General features: G+C 38.1%; 1 protein-coding gene across 5 annotated transcripts in view; it reads right to left on the reverse strand.

The window, feature by feature from the left end:
• Positions 1–19,226, reverse strand: part of COPA (COPI coat complex subunit alpha) — a 40,963-nt gene that overhangs the window by 7,521 nt on the left and 14,216 nt on the right. For 2 of the 5 annotated variants that reach the window (XM_016139505.2, XM_036235303.1), the window contains exons 8-25: positions 18,436–18,535; positions 17,734–17,869; positions 16,888–16,970; positions 15,481–15,631; positions 14,476–14,542; positions 13,473–13,548; positions 11,489–11,571; positions 10,662–10,801; positions 10,020–10,105; positions 9,767–9,932; positions 4,185–4,347; positions 3,942–4,088; positions 2,990–3,179; positions 2,791–2,886; positions 1,286–1,392; positions 1,009–1,132; positions 327–416; positions 42–151 (exon numbers count right to left, since the gene is read on the reverse strand). In XM_016139505.2, the coding sequence (XP_015994991.1) occupies positions 42–151; positions 327–416; positions 1,009–1,132; positions 1,286–1,392; positions 2,791–2,886; positions 2,990–3,179; positions 3,942–4,088; positions 4,185–4,347; positions 9,767–9,932; positions 10,020–10,105; positions 10,662–10,801; positions 11,489–11,571; positions 13,473–13,548; positions 14,476–14,542; positions 15,481–15,631; positions 16,888–16,970; positions 17,734–17,869; positions 18,436–18,535 (2,115 nt within the window). The remainder of the gene's footprint in view (positions 1–41; positions 152–326; positions 417–1,008; positions 1,133–1,285; positions 1,393–2,790; positions 2,887–2,989; positions 3,180–3,941; positions 4,089–4,184; positions 4,348–9,766; positions 9,933–10,019; positions 10,106–10,661; positions 10,802–11,488; positions 11,572–13,472; positions 13,549–14,475; positions 14,543–15,480; positions 15,632–16,887; positions 16,971–17,733; positions 17,870–18,435; positions 18,536–19,226) is intronic. The other 3 variants (XM_016139533.2, XM_016139524.2, XM_016139514.2) reach the window with 3 other exon arrangements.

Below are 19,226 nucleotides of genomic sequence, written 5' to 3' on the forward strand. Positions count from 1 at the left end.
AGGAGAAATAGAGAGAACCTTGGAATAAGAATTCCACATACCAGCTCAGGAGGGAGCTCCAGATCTTCTTCTACATCCCAGCCACCTCCTTCTTCCTGTCCCTTCCCAAGAGCATCATCCCCTAAACCTTCTGTAGCCTCCATAAACCCATCTGTAAGAAAAATCCAGTCTCAATAGATCTTCGTAGTGACACAATCTCAGCCAAAGGAAAGCAAAATGCTGAAATCCTTGTTGGTCCCATGGTTTGGAACCCTGCAACTGCGCACAGCCCAGTCCCAACCCAAGGGGTCCATCTGCCTAGACCAATCTTAGCACAGCATTCTTACCTTCATCCAGCTGCAGTTCTGCATCCTCTCCCCAGCCCTCTGTACCAACAGTGTCAAGGTCAATGTCAGCAGCCAGTGCTCCTCCCTTCCCTACAGAGGAAAGGGACAAAAAGGAGCTGGTTGTTGTCTGGCAAATCTGATATGGCTTCCTCTTCAGGTAAGTTGCATCCTTAAAAACACAGGTGTCAAGGTCCTGTCCATTTATTGTTTTTGTTTATTATTTATTTTTGCAATATATATGTTATGCTAACTTTCAGTAGGTTTCACAGAGAAAGGAAATAGAAAAGAGATGGAAAAATTGGCCTTCCTGCTACCCAAAACTGCCTCTTAAATCAGTTTTTACTTACCTACCAACCTTTGGCTACCAACTCTTAGAATTTCTTGCTGGGATCTTTGCTAAGTTATCACCACTGCGGTGTGTACAGGGCATGAGACATTGAGTAGGTAAGAGGAGATGGAGGAAAATGCAGATCTAGGCACAAAATGCCTAAGAGTCAAGGATCTCATAATGCTTTTATTTAGATTTTAAAAAGACTGTACCATAACTCTGGCATCTCAGTGCTCCATGAGGCTTCATACAAAAAAAAGGACAGAAAGTCAGAAAGACCAATGGTATTCTCTGGGACAGTTCTTCAAAAAATGAACAACCAATCAAAATGCTATGGGAGAAGTGGGCACTTACCCTTGCTGGCAATGGAGCCTTCAAAGAATCCTTTGGACACAGTCAGTAGAGGCCAATTGGTATCTAATGGCATGATAGGTGCAGGTGGCTGGAGCAACTTGGCATTAGGGTCAATGTCTGGGATCTGAAAGGTGGAAGGTTAAAAATAAATAGCTTTCAGAAATCATGTAGGGAAGGTTATAGAAGATCATGTAGGAGAGTGACATTTGGTTTAAACTGCCCCAAGATCTCAGAGTTAATGCTGTAATCAGAGACATTCATGTAAATAAAGACTCACTATCTCCTTCTCTGGGTCAAACGTCTCTTTCAGGCTCTCAGCTTCTTCATCTAAGCCATGGGTAGCAGCTGTGAGATAGGCCAGTGATTCTGTGCCGAGAAAACAGACTTTATGGTATAAGTACATTTCCAAGTGAATATTGCTATGGTACGCAGACTCCAGGACGTCCCCATAGTAATCCCTGCCTACTGGTATCCAAGTCTTTGCATAATCCCCTCTCCTTATGTGTGGGCTGAACTTGCTGACTCACTTCTAATGAATAGAACACAGAAGTAATGAGATGTCAATTCCAAGATTAGTATATAAAGACTATAGCTTCCATTTTGGATACCCTCTCTCGCTCACTTGCTCTAAGGGAAACTAGCTGTCATGTTGTGATCTGCATTATGGAAAAGCCTACATGGCAGAAATTTGTCATCTCCCAGTCAACAGCAGCGAGGACCTAAGACTGCCTGTAGACATGTAGTGAGTGGAGGAGTGGACCTTCCCCACTTGGCCTTGAGATGTCTGCAGCCTTGGCCAACTCTTCGATTGCAGCTTCATGAGACACTGAGCCAGAGGCATCCAGAAAATTATGCTGCAAACTGAGATAATCAATGTTTGTTGTTTTAAATTACTAAGTTTTGTGGTAATTTGTTACACAGCAATAGATAACTAATAGAGTTGCTTATTTTTGAGATCAGTGTTGATGATCATCTTGGGATCCTCTGACTCCTCTTTTTCACATCCTATGTCTAGCCCTTCAATAAATCGTGTTGAATCTACCTTTATATGCTGAATCTGACCATTGCTCATCTCCTCCCTGCTAGCACCTTGGTCAAAACCACATCTTTTAGTTTTCTTGTTCCCTAATGCAGCGGTCCCCAACCTTTTTGGTACCACGGGCCAGTGCTCCTACGACAATCTAATGCCTGATGATCTGAGGTGAGGCTGAGGCAGTGATGCTAGTGCTAGGGAGCAGCTACAAATACAGATAGATGAAGCTTCGCTGGCTCACTCACTTGTTCACTTGCCACTCACCTCCTGCTGTGCGGCCGGGTTCCTAACAGGTCACGGACCAGTACTGGTCTGTGGCCCAGAGGTTGGAGACTCCTGTCCTAATATATCTCAAATGCTAGTATAATGTTTGGTATAGAGTGGCTTCTCGAAAAATTTCCCTTGAATATATAAAGAAATATATGAGTAAAACCTTCAGACTTGAAGTGAAAGAATAAAATTCTAATGGCATCCAACCAACTGTATTTACTAGGGCATCTGCTCCAAAACCTTTTAAAACCTACTATCTCCTCCATGACTATTAACTATCTTCCTAAGAGTGCTTGGCCAGACTGAATCTTCTGGTTGTACCTCTATTTGGCTTTCAAGAAAATCTTCTGAGCATGGAAGGAGAATATTGTCTCTTCTGAAAAAAAATACACTGAAGGCAAATCCCTCACTGTTATACATGAATAACTCACCATGAAGAGAAAATAACTCCCCAAAGGAGCCTATGAGTGAATACTTACTCTGCCCACAGTTCTTCAGGATTCGCACCCGTTCTGACACATCACCCAGGTATAGGGCATTCTGATAATGGCCACTCATGTCCTTTCGGATCTCAGCTGCACCAAGCCAATAACAGAACCAAGTTAGGTTCTCTCCTCTATTTGCCTTCCTCCTTCCCCCACGAATCCCTATTCCAACTCTTAGTTTCTGGGGCCTCACCAATCTTCATCATCTTGCGGAGTTTTTCTAAGTTGCCAGTGATAAGGTACAGGAAGGAAAGTTTGTCAAAGTTTTTGGTCCGCTGGTAACACATTTCCACAATCTGGTGGTTACCCTGTAGCAAGGCCACTTCTCCCAGCTTTTCCCAGCAGTTCTTGTCATCCAGTGCTTTAGCTGCCTCCAAAGCAATCTAAAGAATCCCCAGGGTCAGGGTTAAAAATTGGAGGATAGTGTGGCTCCAAACCAGGGAGTACAAAGTGTCTATCTCTAAATAATTCTCCCAAGCAACACTTTATACTTTCAATCACATCTAGCTTTCAGTCGAATTGTATTGAAAATCCTATTAACAAATAGGATCCATGGATAGATGAATCGCATCACATTACTTTCCTCAGAAATTTATTTTTACAACAAAATTATCTCATAGTAGTTGTTTTTCCATAGGGCCAATTCTTTCTTAGCCACCTATTTCCTACTTGTCAAGTATGAAGATCCACAGGGGCTTTAGGAAAGGCAGAAGAAATAAAATAATAAAGTTTGGAACTGGAAAGTCAAAGTTCCTAAGCCCTCTACCACTTAAAATAATGCCTATAGACGCTATGCTCAATATTTAATAAGTACTCCATCATTTAAGCAACCAAACAGTAAAGTCAAATGTTAATTAAGTAATAAGATTTTTCAAATCCCATTGCTATCTCACTCCCATTCTAGAAATTACTGGCTTCATAATAACTGAGCATGACAACAGTAGAAATGCTATGGCGGAAACAGATTGGAAAAGTAGAGATGGGTGAACAGCAACAGAAATATGGCTATACCTAACAACTTAAAAAATCCCAAATTATATTATACTGGCTAAAAAAACAAGCCCAGAGCAATGCCTTCTCAGTGCCACCCTAACCCTCTTACCATCTCTACAATGATATGGGGCTTAATACCACATTTCTCTCACCTCAATGTTTCCACACTCCAGTGCCAGACTAAAGCGAGTTTTCTCATCCTTGACAAAATGCAATGCCACTTCAGGATAGCCCTTCTTCTGGAGATAAGCAATGATAGACTGGCCTACTAGTTTGGCATTCCTTACCATGTGCAGTACCTAGACATTTGGGGTGTAACAAATAGAAATTACTTATAGGGAAAAAAGAAAGCGCTGCCCCTCTCTATACTCCCAGTATGCTCTCTCCTTTCATACCTCATCATATTTTCTGTTGATCAGGGCCAGCTTGAACTTGAACTCAGTGGGATCTATGGTGAGCACCCGAGGACGACATTCCCTGTCTAGGCAGTATACATTGTTGCCCTTCACCCTCGTGACATAGATGGGTAAATCCAGAGTTCGGATGATCCCATAGTCCCTAAGAAAGGGAGTTAGTGAGCACAACTTTCAGTGAATAAAGGGGGAAAATCCAGCCTGTAAAAAAATGGAACAAGCCTAGGACACAGCTTTTTATCTTCTCATCACCTTTGTCAAGTGCCATTTGAACAATGGTACACAGATGGAAAGTGATTCAAAACAAGGAAAACTATAATGCCATATTTATTTATTTTATTCTTTTGTATGAAGTGGGAAAATATGGGGCAGATAGTATTCTTTCTTCATAAACTATTACTCTAGGAGCTAACAGATATGGCTATAGGAATCTGACCTAAAAGTTAAATAATCACTAGGCCACTATTTAAGCTACAGGAGAAAGTAGAAGAGAGAGGTGAAGAGTTCTGACACACAAAGAAATGATAAAAAGCACAAAATATTTTAAATTGAATGAAAATAAAAAGTTTACACATTAAAACTTATGGGTATAGCCAACACAATGTTCGATGGATAATTTATAGCACAAAATGCATATACTATATTAGAATACTGAAAACTAATGAGCTCTAATGCATATTTTAGGAGAAAAACTAAAGATTACTAACCACCTATCTCGAAACTTTTGCTCTTTTTTGAAGTTAAACTAAAGAAGTATACTTAGAAGGAAATAATAAAGCCAGTAGTAGAAATTAAGAAATAAAAAAACAAAAATACAATAGAGAAGTTCAATAAAAGTAAAAGCTTGATAAAATGGATAAATCTCTTGTGAGGCTTATTAAAAAAAGAGAAAATGACAATAATAGGAATGGAAAAGGGGATATCCCTATAGATCCTGCAGAATGAGGAGGCTAAGTGTAAACTTTATAAAAATGATCTAATTCTGAGAAAAATAAAATTTACCAAACTTACTAAAAAGGAATAGAAAACTCATACGGTTGTATACTTACAACATAAAAACACTGAATCAGATTTTAAAAAAATCCTTCTATACATAAAGTCCCAGTCCTGGATGACTTCACTGGCAAATTCTACCCTACATTCAAGGAATTAGTTCTAATCTTATACAAACTCATTAAGATAAGAGAAAAAGGTAGCATATTATTTTGCTTATTTTATGAAATAAAGCACAACCTCAATACCAAAATCTGACATGAACAGAAAAAAAGGGGGAGGGGAGGGAATCAGAAGCCAATCACATACCTACAGATGCAAAAGTCCTAAATAAATATTAGCAAACTAAAACTAGCAATATTTGAAAAAGGTAAAACATTGTGACCAAATTAGATTTGTATCAGGAATACAATGTTGGTCGAACATTTTTAAAAAATCAATTTAATTTACTAATTAATCAATGAAAGGAGAGAAAAACTGTATGACCACCTCAGTATATGCAGAAAAGGTATATAATAAAATTCAGTATTTATTCATGATACAGCAAGGAAATTCCTTAATAAAAGACATCTATAAAAATCTACAAGTACACATAATGCCAATACAATGAAAGCTCACCCTTTAAATTCAAAGAAAACAAAAAAGTTCACTACCACAATGTTTATTCAACACTGGAGACAAAATATATATATATACATATGAGAGTATATGTATTGGAGAATAAATGAAACTGTCATTGACATTACTCACAATTGCTATGGTTTGTAAAGAAAATACAAATGAATTAATACAAGTCTAGCAGGGTCTCTGAAATAAAATCAATTTAAAGTTTAATTCTATTTCTAAATATCAGCAAAAATTAGAAAATTAAAATTTTAAATGGATAATAAAAAGTATCAAGTGCCAAAGAATAAATCTAAAAAAGAAATGCACATTCTCTATAGAGATAATCATAAAACTTTACTGAAAGATGTTTCATAAGACTTAAGTAAATGAAGAACTACTATACGATGTTTGCAGATTAGAAAATTTTAATATTGTAAAGATGACAATTATGCCCAAAATGACATAGAGATAAATGTAATCCAAATTGAAATCACAAAGTTTTTTTTTTTGTTTCATTTTGTGTGGAATTTCATAACATGATTCTAAAACTTTTACTTTTTCAAGGCAAAAAATTACTTGAAATTTTCCTTTTCAAGACAAAATTATTTTGAAAATAGTCTAATAACTAAAAAAAATAAAAGTGGGAAAGATTTGAGGACCTGCTTTATCAGATGTGAAGGCTAATAAAGCTATAATACTTAAAGTATAGAATTAGATCAGAGATAGACGGTCCATAGAAAACAGATCTTTGCATTTGTGCAAACATAATTTATATACAACAAAGATGGAACTGTAGAACTATAAAGAAAGGCTGGTCTTTTCAATATATGACAATAAACCAGACAGCTGAGTGTCTTAATTTTTAAAAATGTGGGAATTTGGAGAAACATGGCAGAGTGAGAGATATCCCCAGATCTCTCCCCTTGAAACAACAATAAGCTAAACATCTAAAATTCACCCAAACTGCCCACCAGCACATCTGAACATGGGATCTGCGCCTACGAGCTACCACAAGTCAGAACCCCGGGTGGACTGGGAGAAATAAAGAAGCTGCCTCTTGCAGACACTGGAGCTCCCTGTAGGAGGAGGGGGAGGGGCGAAGGTGCAGCCACTTCCCTGAACAACCCAGCCTGGGAGACTGCCCTGCCTGGGAGAGTCATGAGCTTCATGCAGCTGGCGGCAGTACCCAGTCATCAGGGCAGAAAGCAGAGAAGCGGGACGGCAGAGAAACAACAGTTGATTTTTACTAGCCATGGTTGGAAAGCTGAGACTAAGCTGCAACCCCTAACTTGCAACCCAGAGGGCCCCTTCCCCAAATCCTCTGAGACCAAATGGCATGGAGCCCCAGGGGAATCTAAGCAAACACTACCGACATTGTCACTAACACTGACAGGGACTGAGACTGAGGGTAGTGAGCGTGATTAAATATCTACAAGAAAATAAAAGGCATTATTAAAACTTTATAGAAAGTAGAATGCAAGAGGTTTAGATGCCACCTACTGGAAACCAAAAGAAAGGCACCTTCTTTGCAGCAGGCTAAAGAGAGACCTTTATATAGTAAATGTTTTTTCGGAGAGGAAGCAGAATACATTTCCATTAATGCCCAGACTGAAAAATAGTCCATTAAACACCATGAACAACCAAGATGAGACAGCATCTCAGAAAGAAAGAGAAAAATCTCCAGAAAATAAGCTTACAGACATAGAAATATGCAACTTAAATGACAGAGAATTCAGGATGTTACTTCTGAAAAAACTCAGTGAGTTCCGAAACGAGTCATATCAACAATTTCAGGAACTGAAAAAACATCTAGATCAGCAGAATGAGTTCTTTAGCAAGGAGACCGAAACCCTAAAAAAGGATAGAATAGATCTTCTGGAGATAAAAAGCACACTGCAAGAGTTGAAAAATGACATAGCAAGCTTGAGAAATAGAGTTGACCTAATGGAGGAAAGGATCAGTGATATCAAAGACAGAAACCTAGAAATAAATCAGAAGGAAGAAGAGAGAAACTCAAGAATGAAAAATAATGAAAAAGAAATACAAGAACTAGCTGATACCATCAGGAGGAGAAACGTAAGAATAATGGGCATTATCAAAGGCAAGGGAAAGGCGCAGGGACTAGAAAGCATTTTCAGACAAAGAGTTGCTGAGAATTTCCCAAATCTAAGAAATGAACTGGAGCTTGGAATTCAAGAAGTCAACAGAACACCCAATTATCTCAACCTAAAAAGGCCTTCAGCAAGACACATTGCATTAAAGTTATCAGAAAAAATGTGAAACTGAGTCCCATATACCTCACACCATACACAAAACTTCAGGTAGATTATAGACCTAAATATAAAAGGCAAAACTATGAAGTTTCTATACGAGAATATAAAAAGAATGCCTTTATGATCTTGGAGTTAATAAAGATTTCTTAAATAGAACACAAAATTCAATATCTATAATGGATAAGATTCATAGATTCACTACATTAAAATTAGGAACTTCTGTTCATTAAAAGATATCATTAATAGAGTCAAAAGACATGCTATAGAATAGTAGGAGATACTAATATCTGCAACACATAGCACTGACAAAGGAATGATATTCACATCCACTTGATCCTTGAACAACAAGGGTTTGAACTGCATGGGTATATAATATAAGTGTATTTTCTCCTTATGATAAATAACAATTTTTTCTCTAGTTTACTTTTTCATGAGAATATATATATAACATACAAAATATTTGTCATCGACTACTGATGTTATCTGTAAGGATTCCAGTCGACAGCAGGCTATTAGTAAAGTTTTTAGAAAGTCAAAGTTAAGTAAGGAATTTCAACTGCGCAGGGTGGGAAGATGTCAGTGTGCCTAATCCCAGCCTTGTTCAAAGGTCAACTGTAAGTAAAGAAATCCTAAAAATTAACAAGGATAACTCATTAAAAAAATGGATAAAAGATTTTAACAGAATTCACAGAATATGAAATCCTGATTGATAGCCAAATGAAAATTGTCCAATCTCATTAGGAATCACAGAATACCAAAGTAAACTTACAATGAGATACAATCACACATCAACCAGATAGACAAAAATAAGTCTGACAAAGGCAAGTGTTGGCCAGGATGACAAATAAACTTTTACACAATGCTGGTGGCATGCAAATTGGTACAACCACTTTGGAAAGCAGTTTTCACATTACCTAGAAAATATAAAGACATGTACACTCCATGACTCAGCAATTCTGCTCTAAGTAGAAACCCTGGAGGAATGTATGTTCATATGTACCAAAGTACATGTGAAAGAATATTTAAAAGGACATTTTCTTAATAGCCAAAACCTAGAAATCATTCAAATATCCCTCTGGAGTAGAACTGATAAACTGTGGTATGTTCATATAAAATAATATATACAACAATAAAAGTAAATAAGTTAGAACTATAACATGGATGAATGAATCTCATAAAATATTGAACAAAATAAGCAAAATACAAAATAATGTATTCAGTATTATTTCATTTACATGACATTTAAAACCATGCAAAATTAAATCATATTAAGACACACACTGGGTGCTAAAATTGCAAAGAAAAGCAAGGAAGAAACTACTAGAAAGTTAGAATAATGTTATCTTTGGATGGGGGATGGAGGAGGTTGTGATCAATAATGACCCCATGGTAAGGTGCTTCTGGGGTGTCAGAACTGTTCTATTTCTTGACTCCGGTAGCAGTTGTACAGATGTTCACTACATAACTATTTGCTATTCTGTATATATAAAATCTGTTTTTTTATATTTGTGTCATATTTCACAATTTTAAAAGAGCTGAATAAAGCATATTCTCATGCCCCTAGCACATATATGCTAGACAAAGCTTTTCCACGAAGAAAGTTCAGGGAGGACTTCAGTTATATCTCTTGAGACGGGACAATGATTTCAAGAAGCACCTTCTCCCACTCTGTATCTCAGATAATTAACTTACCCAGTGGTGACAGCATATTTGATGTGGTTGCTTGTGGTATAGATAAATACCCCACTCTCATCCCAGGCCCCACTCTTGACACGAATGTTCTCATGAATGTTACATAGAGCCTCCAGTTTGCGGTTACAGATCACAATGGCTGTAAGAGGCAAAGGGCATGAGTGTTCTGCTGGACAGAGTGAATGAAGTAGACTGGCAGGGATGGGGAGGGAGGGACTGGTCTCCAAATCAGGGTGGATATATGAAGACTTACCATGTTTGGCCAGCAGTGCTACATGGGACATGTCTGCTGACCAGATTACATATTTCACCTTGGAAATCTTCACAGATGCCAGAGTTCTGGGACACAGAGAGAAAGGCAAACATGAGTGGATCTGATCCCCTTGTCCCAGGTTGTGAACTACACCTCCTTCTCACCACCAAATTAATATAAACTCCAGTTTCTTAAAATAATATCAAATAAAAATTCTCTATAATGTAGCGCAGTGACTTATAACATTTTGGCTCCCACTGTATACTTCTCTCTTCCTCATCTCTCTGACCTTATCCCAAGTATTATTAGGGATTTCTGTATGGCTGTTTTCAACACTAAACTGTAAGCTCCTTTAAGTACAGAAACTGCATTTTTCATTCCTGTGTTCCTGTCATTCTAAGTCTGAAGAGTACTCTTGTTAGGTAAGTGATCTAAATACAAGCCCTTCATTGTAATGCTAATGCTCATGTACAGGATAAAGAGTGATCACTGAGGGAAAAACATGGCTAGAAAGTCTTAGAATTACAGCACAAGAAGTGGTCAAGCCAAGAAGCAAACTCATGTGGGGGTAAAAAGTTCCCACTAAAGATGTCTACTCTCCCCCACCATATGCCTGTCTACCCAGAACAGCTGACATGTTACCGCTTCTGCTGCACATCGAAGAGTGTGATGGATTCTGCGTCTCGAAGCAGGAGGTTGCCTGTGCCAGCATAAAAGATCTCATCACAGTTGGGCACCTGTACTTTTTTGGTGATCTCATTCTTTAGATTCTTGATCAGAAGCTGAAATGAGTATTAGAGAGAGGCTTAAGTACGTGTATATAAAACGACAACAGTCGACAATGTCTTTTACCCATTATTCCTTAGCGTCGATAAACATTTTTTTTTTCTTTTTTTCCTGTGCAGGTAAATCAGCGGTCTAGGTAGACCCTCCAACCAAGATTCTCTCCAAGGGCCCTGATAGCTCTTTTTTCTTTCAATTGAAATATTCTGAGTAGTCCAACCAAATTCCTAATAATAATAGTCCTAATTCCTCAATCAACCAGAGAGAACAGTGCTTCTTAGCTTGCATTTGTTAAATATTTTCTTGAGAGAGCTTTGTTTATTTTGTTTAGGACCTATTACATTTTAAGTACCAATGAAAGTAGTAAGATAAAGAGAAGAATCAACTTCTTATCCAGCCCACCTTTTAAAAATTTGATGGGGTTTTTTTGGCTCCTGGGTTGTTGAAGTGACTTTAGCTTGGTTCTTAAGCCCAGAACCAGAGTGACCATTGACCCAATCAAATCAATTTTAAGGTCTTTTTCCTGGGAGGATAGGGATAGTACTAAGGATAGAGGTAGAGATGATACATAAGGAACACAGCTGCCCAGAGTACAGAAAGGCAAAAAAAAATGTTCTTTATTCTGCAATACACAGCCATTGCTATCATACCCCCCAAATTAGTTTCCCCTTTTAGTCTTAACTCACTGAGTGCATCCGATCTAGGACAGCAAATCGGTTTCGAGCAACCCAAACAGCTGTCAGGCCCGAGGATCGTTTCCCTTCAGGAGCTAGAAGAACAAAATTGAAGGGCGGAAGCATGTGGTGAGCCACTGGCAGGTGACAAAGTCAGGTGCCATGGAGCCACCAGTCTTGCTGGCTGCCATGTTGGCTTTGCCAGTTCAGCTGCTTCATAACTAATTCAGCCATAACCTGGGGCTATTGTCAGTGACTTTTCCCCACCAGTTCGCTCCAAACTCCAACCTCCACCCCTGCCAAGCCTCTCTTCTCTAGGCCAAGTGGCTGCATTTCAGCCAATACCATGTACTGGCAGAAGGACTGCCCATCTTGGGAGACAGCACACTCCATCAAACTAACGAGCAGGGCCTTGCTGGCCAATATGTGGCACATTTTAAACAGTCTGTCAGTGTCATAGGACCTCCTATCTCAACAAGCTGTAGTAGAGACTGAGCCCCCTGCTCAGGATGCAGCTGCTTGCTGCTTTTAATATGCAAATGTAGACCTCAAAATAGAACAAGGTGGGATAGAGCTCCCAACAAATCTTGACAGGCAAGCTCAATGCTAGGGAGTATTTAGCACCAAGCTGTTGCTCTATAAATGTCAGCTGGTCATTCTCATGACAAAAGTTAAAAAATGTTCCTCAGTACCCAAACATTTCACTAGCTGATGAGAATGCTGAGTCGGCACTCAACTCTGGAAAACTTCAAGGGGGATACAAGAAAAGGTATGCTAAAATATTCTTTTATCTATTACCATCAGCAGAAAACTGGTCAGAATGTGCTGGCCAGACTTGCTTTGTACTTCTCTGGCACCTGGGGATGACAGGTGATTTACAAAACAAATTCTTATGACAACCAACACTCCTATCTTCCAGGGGCCGATGAACCTCGCTACTCAGGCTTTGTTCTTCTTCCTCTCTGCTGCCTACCTTTGGAATGCACCTTTACTCCTTTACTAATTATCATCTCTCTCAAAAGATGGAGAAGCAAAAATAAAAGAAGACAAAACTAAGATATTTTGAACTCTATTCACTGTAAACACATGGAAGAAAAAAAGCAAGTCTGTGGGTAGGGAGGAGCCAAATCACAAAATTCAGTCAGAAATGGTTTAGCTAGTTAATTTATAATGGAAACTTTGATTTATAGATATCAGAGACTATAGGTTTTCTCTCTTCTGGCTATAACCACATTTAAAGAGAGTAAATTATATTAGCAGAAACAATGACACAATGGCACTCGATAGGGACAGAGTGAGCAAAATATTTCTCAGAATTTGTTGATGGGTCTAAAATATCATGAAAGTATGCTAATTAAGAGTGGGGACCAAGGACTAAACCTCTGACCTATATACCACCTGAGAAAGTACACTGAAAGGAGTATTAGTAAGACTCAAATCTATTCTGAGAATGTTTTGTCAGCAAGTTCTAATAGTAAGTATATCAATAAGAGATGGTGGTGATGGAAGAGGTAAGCAGGGGTCTCAGCTGGATTCTGGGATCCCTGGTGGAATGTGAGGCTGTTATCAGCTCCATCTTTTTGACATGCAAAAGAAAGCAAATTGGATCTGGATGTGGATGGGAGAGCATAAATCCCTACTGCCAGGATGAAACACTGCAAGATTGGAACCACATTTTTAAATAAATGAAATTACCAGGGTGAAAGTCATATCAACTGACAATAAACTAGGATAACATGCTGCGCTGAAAAAGAAATTGGAGAGTTTCTAATAACCAAATTATAAAATATATATATCTAACTGGAGTAATAAAATGGAGGCGGAACATGAATATTTCACACCATGGTCGCCTCTGATGCAATTGTCAGCAGCACCTGCCATAGACTTGAGTGATGTAGCCACAGCCTGGGGAAGGAATGTGAAAAATTCAAAGAGGAGTGATGATGTGGGGAAGGAGAGGTGGAAGCAGAGTTGGGTAGACAAATAGAACATGTACCATCAGGATTCTGGGAATCGGCATCCTTGGGGATGGTGTACAGGTCATAGGTACTATTCTCTAAATTGCTGGCTCTCTGTAGAAGGAAGAAATTAAACTGTTAGTGAGAGGCACGCAAGATACCAGTTTATTCTGACAGAGAAAACAGTACAATTACACAGACAACAACATGAAACTATACTTTTCTCACCCTTCACCCAGATGGCATTTGAGTATCTCCACAGCTAAAACAAATAGGGCTCATTGCCAAGGAACTCATCATTCCCATCTCTATTTTATCCTCCAAATATGCAGATATTATTTGAATGAAAGCTAGGATCACTCTCTATTTCACAAATAAACAGACTAAAACCTCAATATTCTAGTGCCCCACCTAAATATACTCAACAACTTGAAAGTCTGTTTGAAGGGGGGAAAAAGGCATCAAAGAAAAGACATTTAAAAAAAGGCCAGGGGGCAAATGTGGAACTACTAGATATTGAAAAGGGGCGGGGATCACCAACACTAGAAGTCATAAAGGGAAAGACAGGTTGTCATTATTTTTAATTTGGCATCCAGGGCTCTAAAAATAGAATGTCATTTCTTTTTTGAATTGTAAGGCAAGAAATGAGAAAGGCTATTTGATGATCCTGAAGGCAACTGAACTGAAAGAAATCCCTCTCAAAATCAGCTCTGTTTTTGCCCAGAGGGATCAAGGTAAGCATTGTTTTTACCTAAGATATAGTCCTAAACATTCTCTCGAATTACTTTTAATGATTTGAGTCATTCATCTTAATGCTTCATTAAGTTTAGAAGATATCAGCCTTAAGAAAGACATAGGTTCACAAACCCTTAACATGTTTATGACAACTAAAACCTACTGAGTGTGAGCCTCTGTTTTCTGTGTTAGCTCTCTCAAAATGACCATTAAATAGCTTCTAAGAATACATTAGAGATTTCAAAAGCATGAGAAAAAGACCTACAGGAAATGGGAAGGCCCTAAAAGGACTCCATGGTTACTTACTGTACATAGTAGGACTGCATTTTCTGCTGGATTATATGACATATTGAATACTGGAAACTTGGAACCACTAGAAATATTTAGAGGGAAAAAAAAGGAAAGAGGCATAAAGAATACAAAAAAGGAATTATTCCTATACCTCCTACTTATTTAATCTTTACACATATGCTTGTCACTTCTACAATTAGGAAAAAAATAAATAAATATTGCATCTATTTTCTTCCTTCCCTTAAGGTTTGGGGATTTCTCTATCTCAGCTTTACATAAACAGTCTTTAAAATGCAACTCTAGTACAAGTTAAATTATTCAACAGAAGGTAGGGTTAACATTTACTATAGTGAGTGGAATTGGTTCTTATATGTACAAATTCCTACACATAAATGACACAGAGTAACATGATGTGATGTCTCTGGCTAATTTCTCATATCCCTTGAAGTGTTCACATAAAACCATCTTTTTATTATAGTCATGCTAGAGAGTGATTATCAAACCCGCATGCCAAAGTTTGCACAATGAATGTTTCAGCATGCTGATGCAGCTGGCTTTCTAAGAGGACAGTTCCTTTTGCCAGGCATCCCGGAGGTTATCATATCATATCTTCAGAGTTAAAGAGTTTCCAGAGACATATTTCTGGTTTAAAGTTGCGTGTATTTTGCTGGAAAGGAAAAATGAGTTATAGAAATGCAAAAGGCAAAAGGGCCTATCACCAAGTTGGACTATTCTCTACCAGGAAGCTTTCTCTAGATTGTAAGAGACCTGAAGAGCTGTGGCAGGATAATTTCCTCTCCACAGAGTCACTACCATTCTCAACAGGGGAATTTCCCTTCCCCTCAGGGCCACCTCCTTGCCCACCATGTTCCTGAGCTTTAAAATGAGCAGCTTTGGCCATTGGGGGCTTGATCTGCGACAGGAGATGAGATCCAAAATGTTGTTAAAAGAACACAGTATGATTTGTGCATATATCATGGTGACAGAGAGGGTTTGGGGGGAAAAACAAGTCTGATTTACCTCCGCAGCTGCATCACAGCTACATCTTTAGAGCTATTGAAATCCAACTGACGTAAGAATCGATCTTTGACATAATACAGCATATTGCCATGAACAGCATAGGCTGGCCGTTCCCGTTCCAGTTTAAACACAATCATGCCGCCATCATGGCCTGGGACACAGGGAGAAGAGAGGAAAGAATTAGTTAGGCAAGAGAGCAAGCTAAAAACAGGAGATACACAGGACAAGGATTATCTATATATGCTAAAAACAAATAGAAGACATCTAAATGCATCCTTTATTTGCCTAAATTATCATGATTCTTGGAATCTTTATTCATATAAATTTCCGTGAATCCTTTAATACAGTAAGTCCTCACTTAATTAGTGGGTAGGTTCTGCAAGTTTAAGCGAAACCATATAATGAAACCAATTTTACCGTAGGGTAATTGATATAAACAAGAGTTAAGTTCCTATGGCATCTCAACATTATAACAAAATGAAACTGAACCAAATGATGTTATTTGAAGACCTGCTGTACTCTATCACACTGCCACATTTAGACGTGCTTTCCTCTGTGTTCTAACACTTTGTACAAGCCTCCATCATAGCACTTATCACCCTAGAGTTTAACTGTGTAGGTCTATCACCTCCACTATGTCATGAGCTCTCTGAAGGCAGAAATTACAATTTCCATCCTTCCTCAGTCTCTAGCTTATAAGAACATAAAAATACTTGCTAAACAAATGGATACTAGTTTTAAAAGCCTTTGTGGTTCTGTTTTTTCAAAATGTTTTGCTTTTTCCCTGGCATCACCTATCCTTGGAGAAACTTTAGACTTTTGTCCTCTAGCCTACTCTTCACACATAAACCAGATGTCACTTCCAATGGCTTTCCGATCAGAGTAAATTGCATAATCTGGCCTGGTCTCACCTTCCTTTACTTAGCCCCTTACTCACTGTGCTCCTAACTGGCATGTTCCTCAAACATGCTCAGCATCCCTCACAGCATGGTCTTCGCATTTGCTGTTCCCACTGTCGATGCATTTGTCATCCCCTGCACATTTCTGAACACCCAATATGAAGTAGCGGTTCTCACATTCATCTGTCTCTATCTCCCTTACTTTTGCTTAACTTTTCTCCAAAGCATTTTTCACTCCAAGTGTCTAGTATTAGCTCCCTAAGTCTCCTAGGAACTAATAGGCTTTATGGTTAAGTGGTTTTTGGTGGAAAAAGAACACCAAAAGAATACTACTCCAAGACGGTAAAGGGGAAAAAGAAGAAAAGCCTCGTTATGTGGCTCTGAGGATTCCATTTCTCCTTGTCATCCTACTATGCATTTACTGGAGAAAAAGTTAATAGAGAATCACTCTCAAGTCTTATAAACTTTGAACTAAAACAAGAAAAAAAAGAGAAGATACGGCCTTTACCTGCTGCAAATAGGTTAAGGTTGGGGTGGGCAGCTAGGACCCAGAAACGATCGTGGTCCCTGCGGAAGGTCTGAACCCCAGTCCTAGGAAAACAAAAGGTGCACAAAAAAATTTCTAAGAAGTCTTCTGCTTATCATATACAAGAGTATTGCGTGGTAAGCCAGTATGCTGATTTAAATCAGGGACAGTATACTGCATTATCCTAAGTAAAGGCAATCATGATAAATTCTACCAAAAAACAGAAAGAGGAAACTCCAAAACTGATTATTATTTTGATATTTCAATTTCCTCCATCCATAATTTTCTACTATGCTACTTTCATTTCAACTTATTTCTCTGGCTACATTAGAACATGCTTAAATTTAAAGAAAAAATACACATGCAGATTTCTATTTATTGAAAAATCTGTAAATGTTGGCTGATCTCTAGACCTCTTCAAAAGTTTTCATAATACAGGTATATCTCATTTTACCAAGCTTTGCTGTATTGTGCTTTGCAGATACTGTGTTTTTTACAAATTGAAGGTGTGTGGCAACCCTGTGTCAAGTAAGTCTATGGGCATCATTTTTCCAATAGGCTCATATGAGAGTTAACATAACTTCTGTATGCACTGGGAAACCAAAAAATTCATATGACTTACTGTATTGCTCTATTTACTGGATTGCAGTGGTCTGAAACTGAACCCACAGTATCTCTGAGTTATGCCTGTATATGCTTCAAATTTCTGCATGCTGAAGATGATGATAAACTAACAGAAGTATTCTAATCTAATTTTTAAAAAGAGAAAGTAAGAAAGAAAAAGGGGTTTCCCTTGGGTTTGGTCCCACGAAATCTTAACCTCCTTACCGCTTAGACATATCCCAGACTCGGATACTCTTATCCTCAGAATTGCTGAGGATCAACTCTTGGCGAGGGTGGAAGACAGCACAAGACACATTGTTGTAATGGCCCCGGCAAGTATCAACCTCCCATGCCTTTGATTCTGAAGGACAAAAAAGAATTAGGTCATCACAACTCCCTACTACTTTAAGTTTCAGATTTGGAATTATGACATCATCTAACCAAATGCTAGGTATTACCACAAAGTGATAAATTAGCAACTTCTAATAGGGTAATTTTGTTTATTTAAGCCTTTGAATCTTTACATATTTAATTGTTTCTTTGCTTTGGCCCTCCTACCAATTATGGTACCTCTTCTCCATCATTCTTTATCCCCTTACCCAGACTTATTTGTCACTAGAGTTTACAACGTAAACTCTATATGGTAAGAATTTTATTTTAGTAACTGTTTTATCTCCAGAGCCTTGAACAATGTAGGTACTCAATAAATGTGTTGAGTAAATGAATTCCTATTCTTCACTATGTTCATACTCCTCAAAATCAACATGCCAAGAAAAAACAGGAAATGAGGCAATTTTTACGCTCCCAGGATTAGCATAACCACCTAAGGTAGAAAAATGGTCACGAAGTTCAGAAGACCTGGCTATTTCATTGTGCTGGCCAGCAGTCAATTTTTTAGACATGATGATACCGTCACTGTTCACTCACCATTCATGCGCCAAATCTTCACTTGACGGTCATCAGCCCCAGATACAATAAGGGGCATAGTAGGGTGGAAGGCAGCCCAGTTTACCCCGCGATCATGACCCTGTGGGGGAAAAAAGTGGTTCTTCTAAAATGGCTTATGTCCATTACCCAAAGCAAACCAATGGACCACTCTGATAGTTATAAAAGATGTCTCTGATTTTACTCTTCAGGGACTATGCTGCTCTAAGATTTGAACATGAGAGTTACTATGTCAATCTATCCAATATTACCTCCAAATTCTGAGAGTTCTCCTACTTCATTTGTATTTGGAATATACTGTCTTATTTGTTACTTATCTATTTATAAATTTCTCCAACTAATTATAACATCTCAAGAATAAAGACCAATTTTATAACTTAATAAAGAAATTCTCAAAGTATAGTTGAGAAACTAAACTAAGACATTATTTGCTTTTTTACTCTTATTTTCTCATGAGTGTAGCATTTTCCAGAGAACATATGACATATGATGATGTCACTGCTTTTAATGGCTAAAGGAATGAGTGCTTATATATTTCATGTTTTAAAAAGTTCTTGGTTTTAATTTCAAATATGATAAAAACTGACAGATATAACCCATATTAACAAAAACTTTGGGGTACTCAATAAGTTTTAAGAGTATAAGAGGTCCTCAGACCAAAAAGTTTAAGTACTGATAATTTTAAGATATATTATACCCTATTTATGTAGTTGTTCTTTGTATTGTGATATAATCATGAATAAGGAAGTTTCAAATTAGCAGTATTTTTTGAG

This window comes from Rousettus aegyptiacus, unplaced genomic scaffold (assembly GCF_014176215.1).
Source record: "Rousettus aegyptiacus isolate mRouAeg1 unplaced genomic scaffold, mRouAeg1.p scaffold_m13_p_17, whole genome shotgun sequence".
Taxonomy (NCBI): domain Eukaryota; kingdom Metazoa; phylum Chordata; class Mammalia; order Chiroptera; family Pteropodidae; genus Rousettus; species Rousettus aegyptiacus.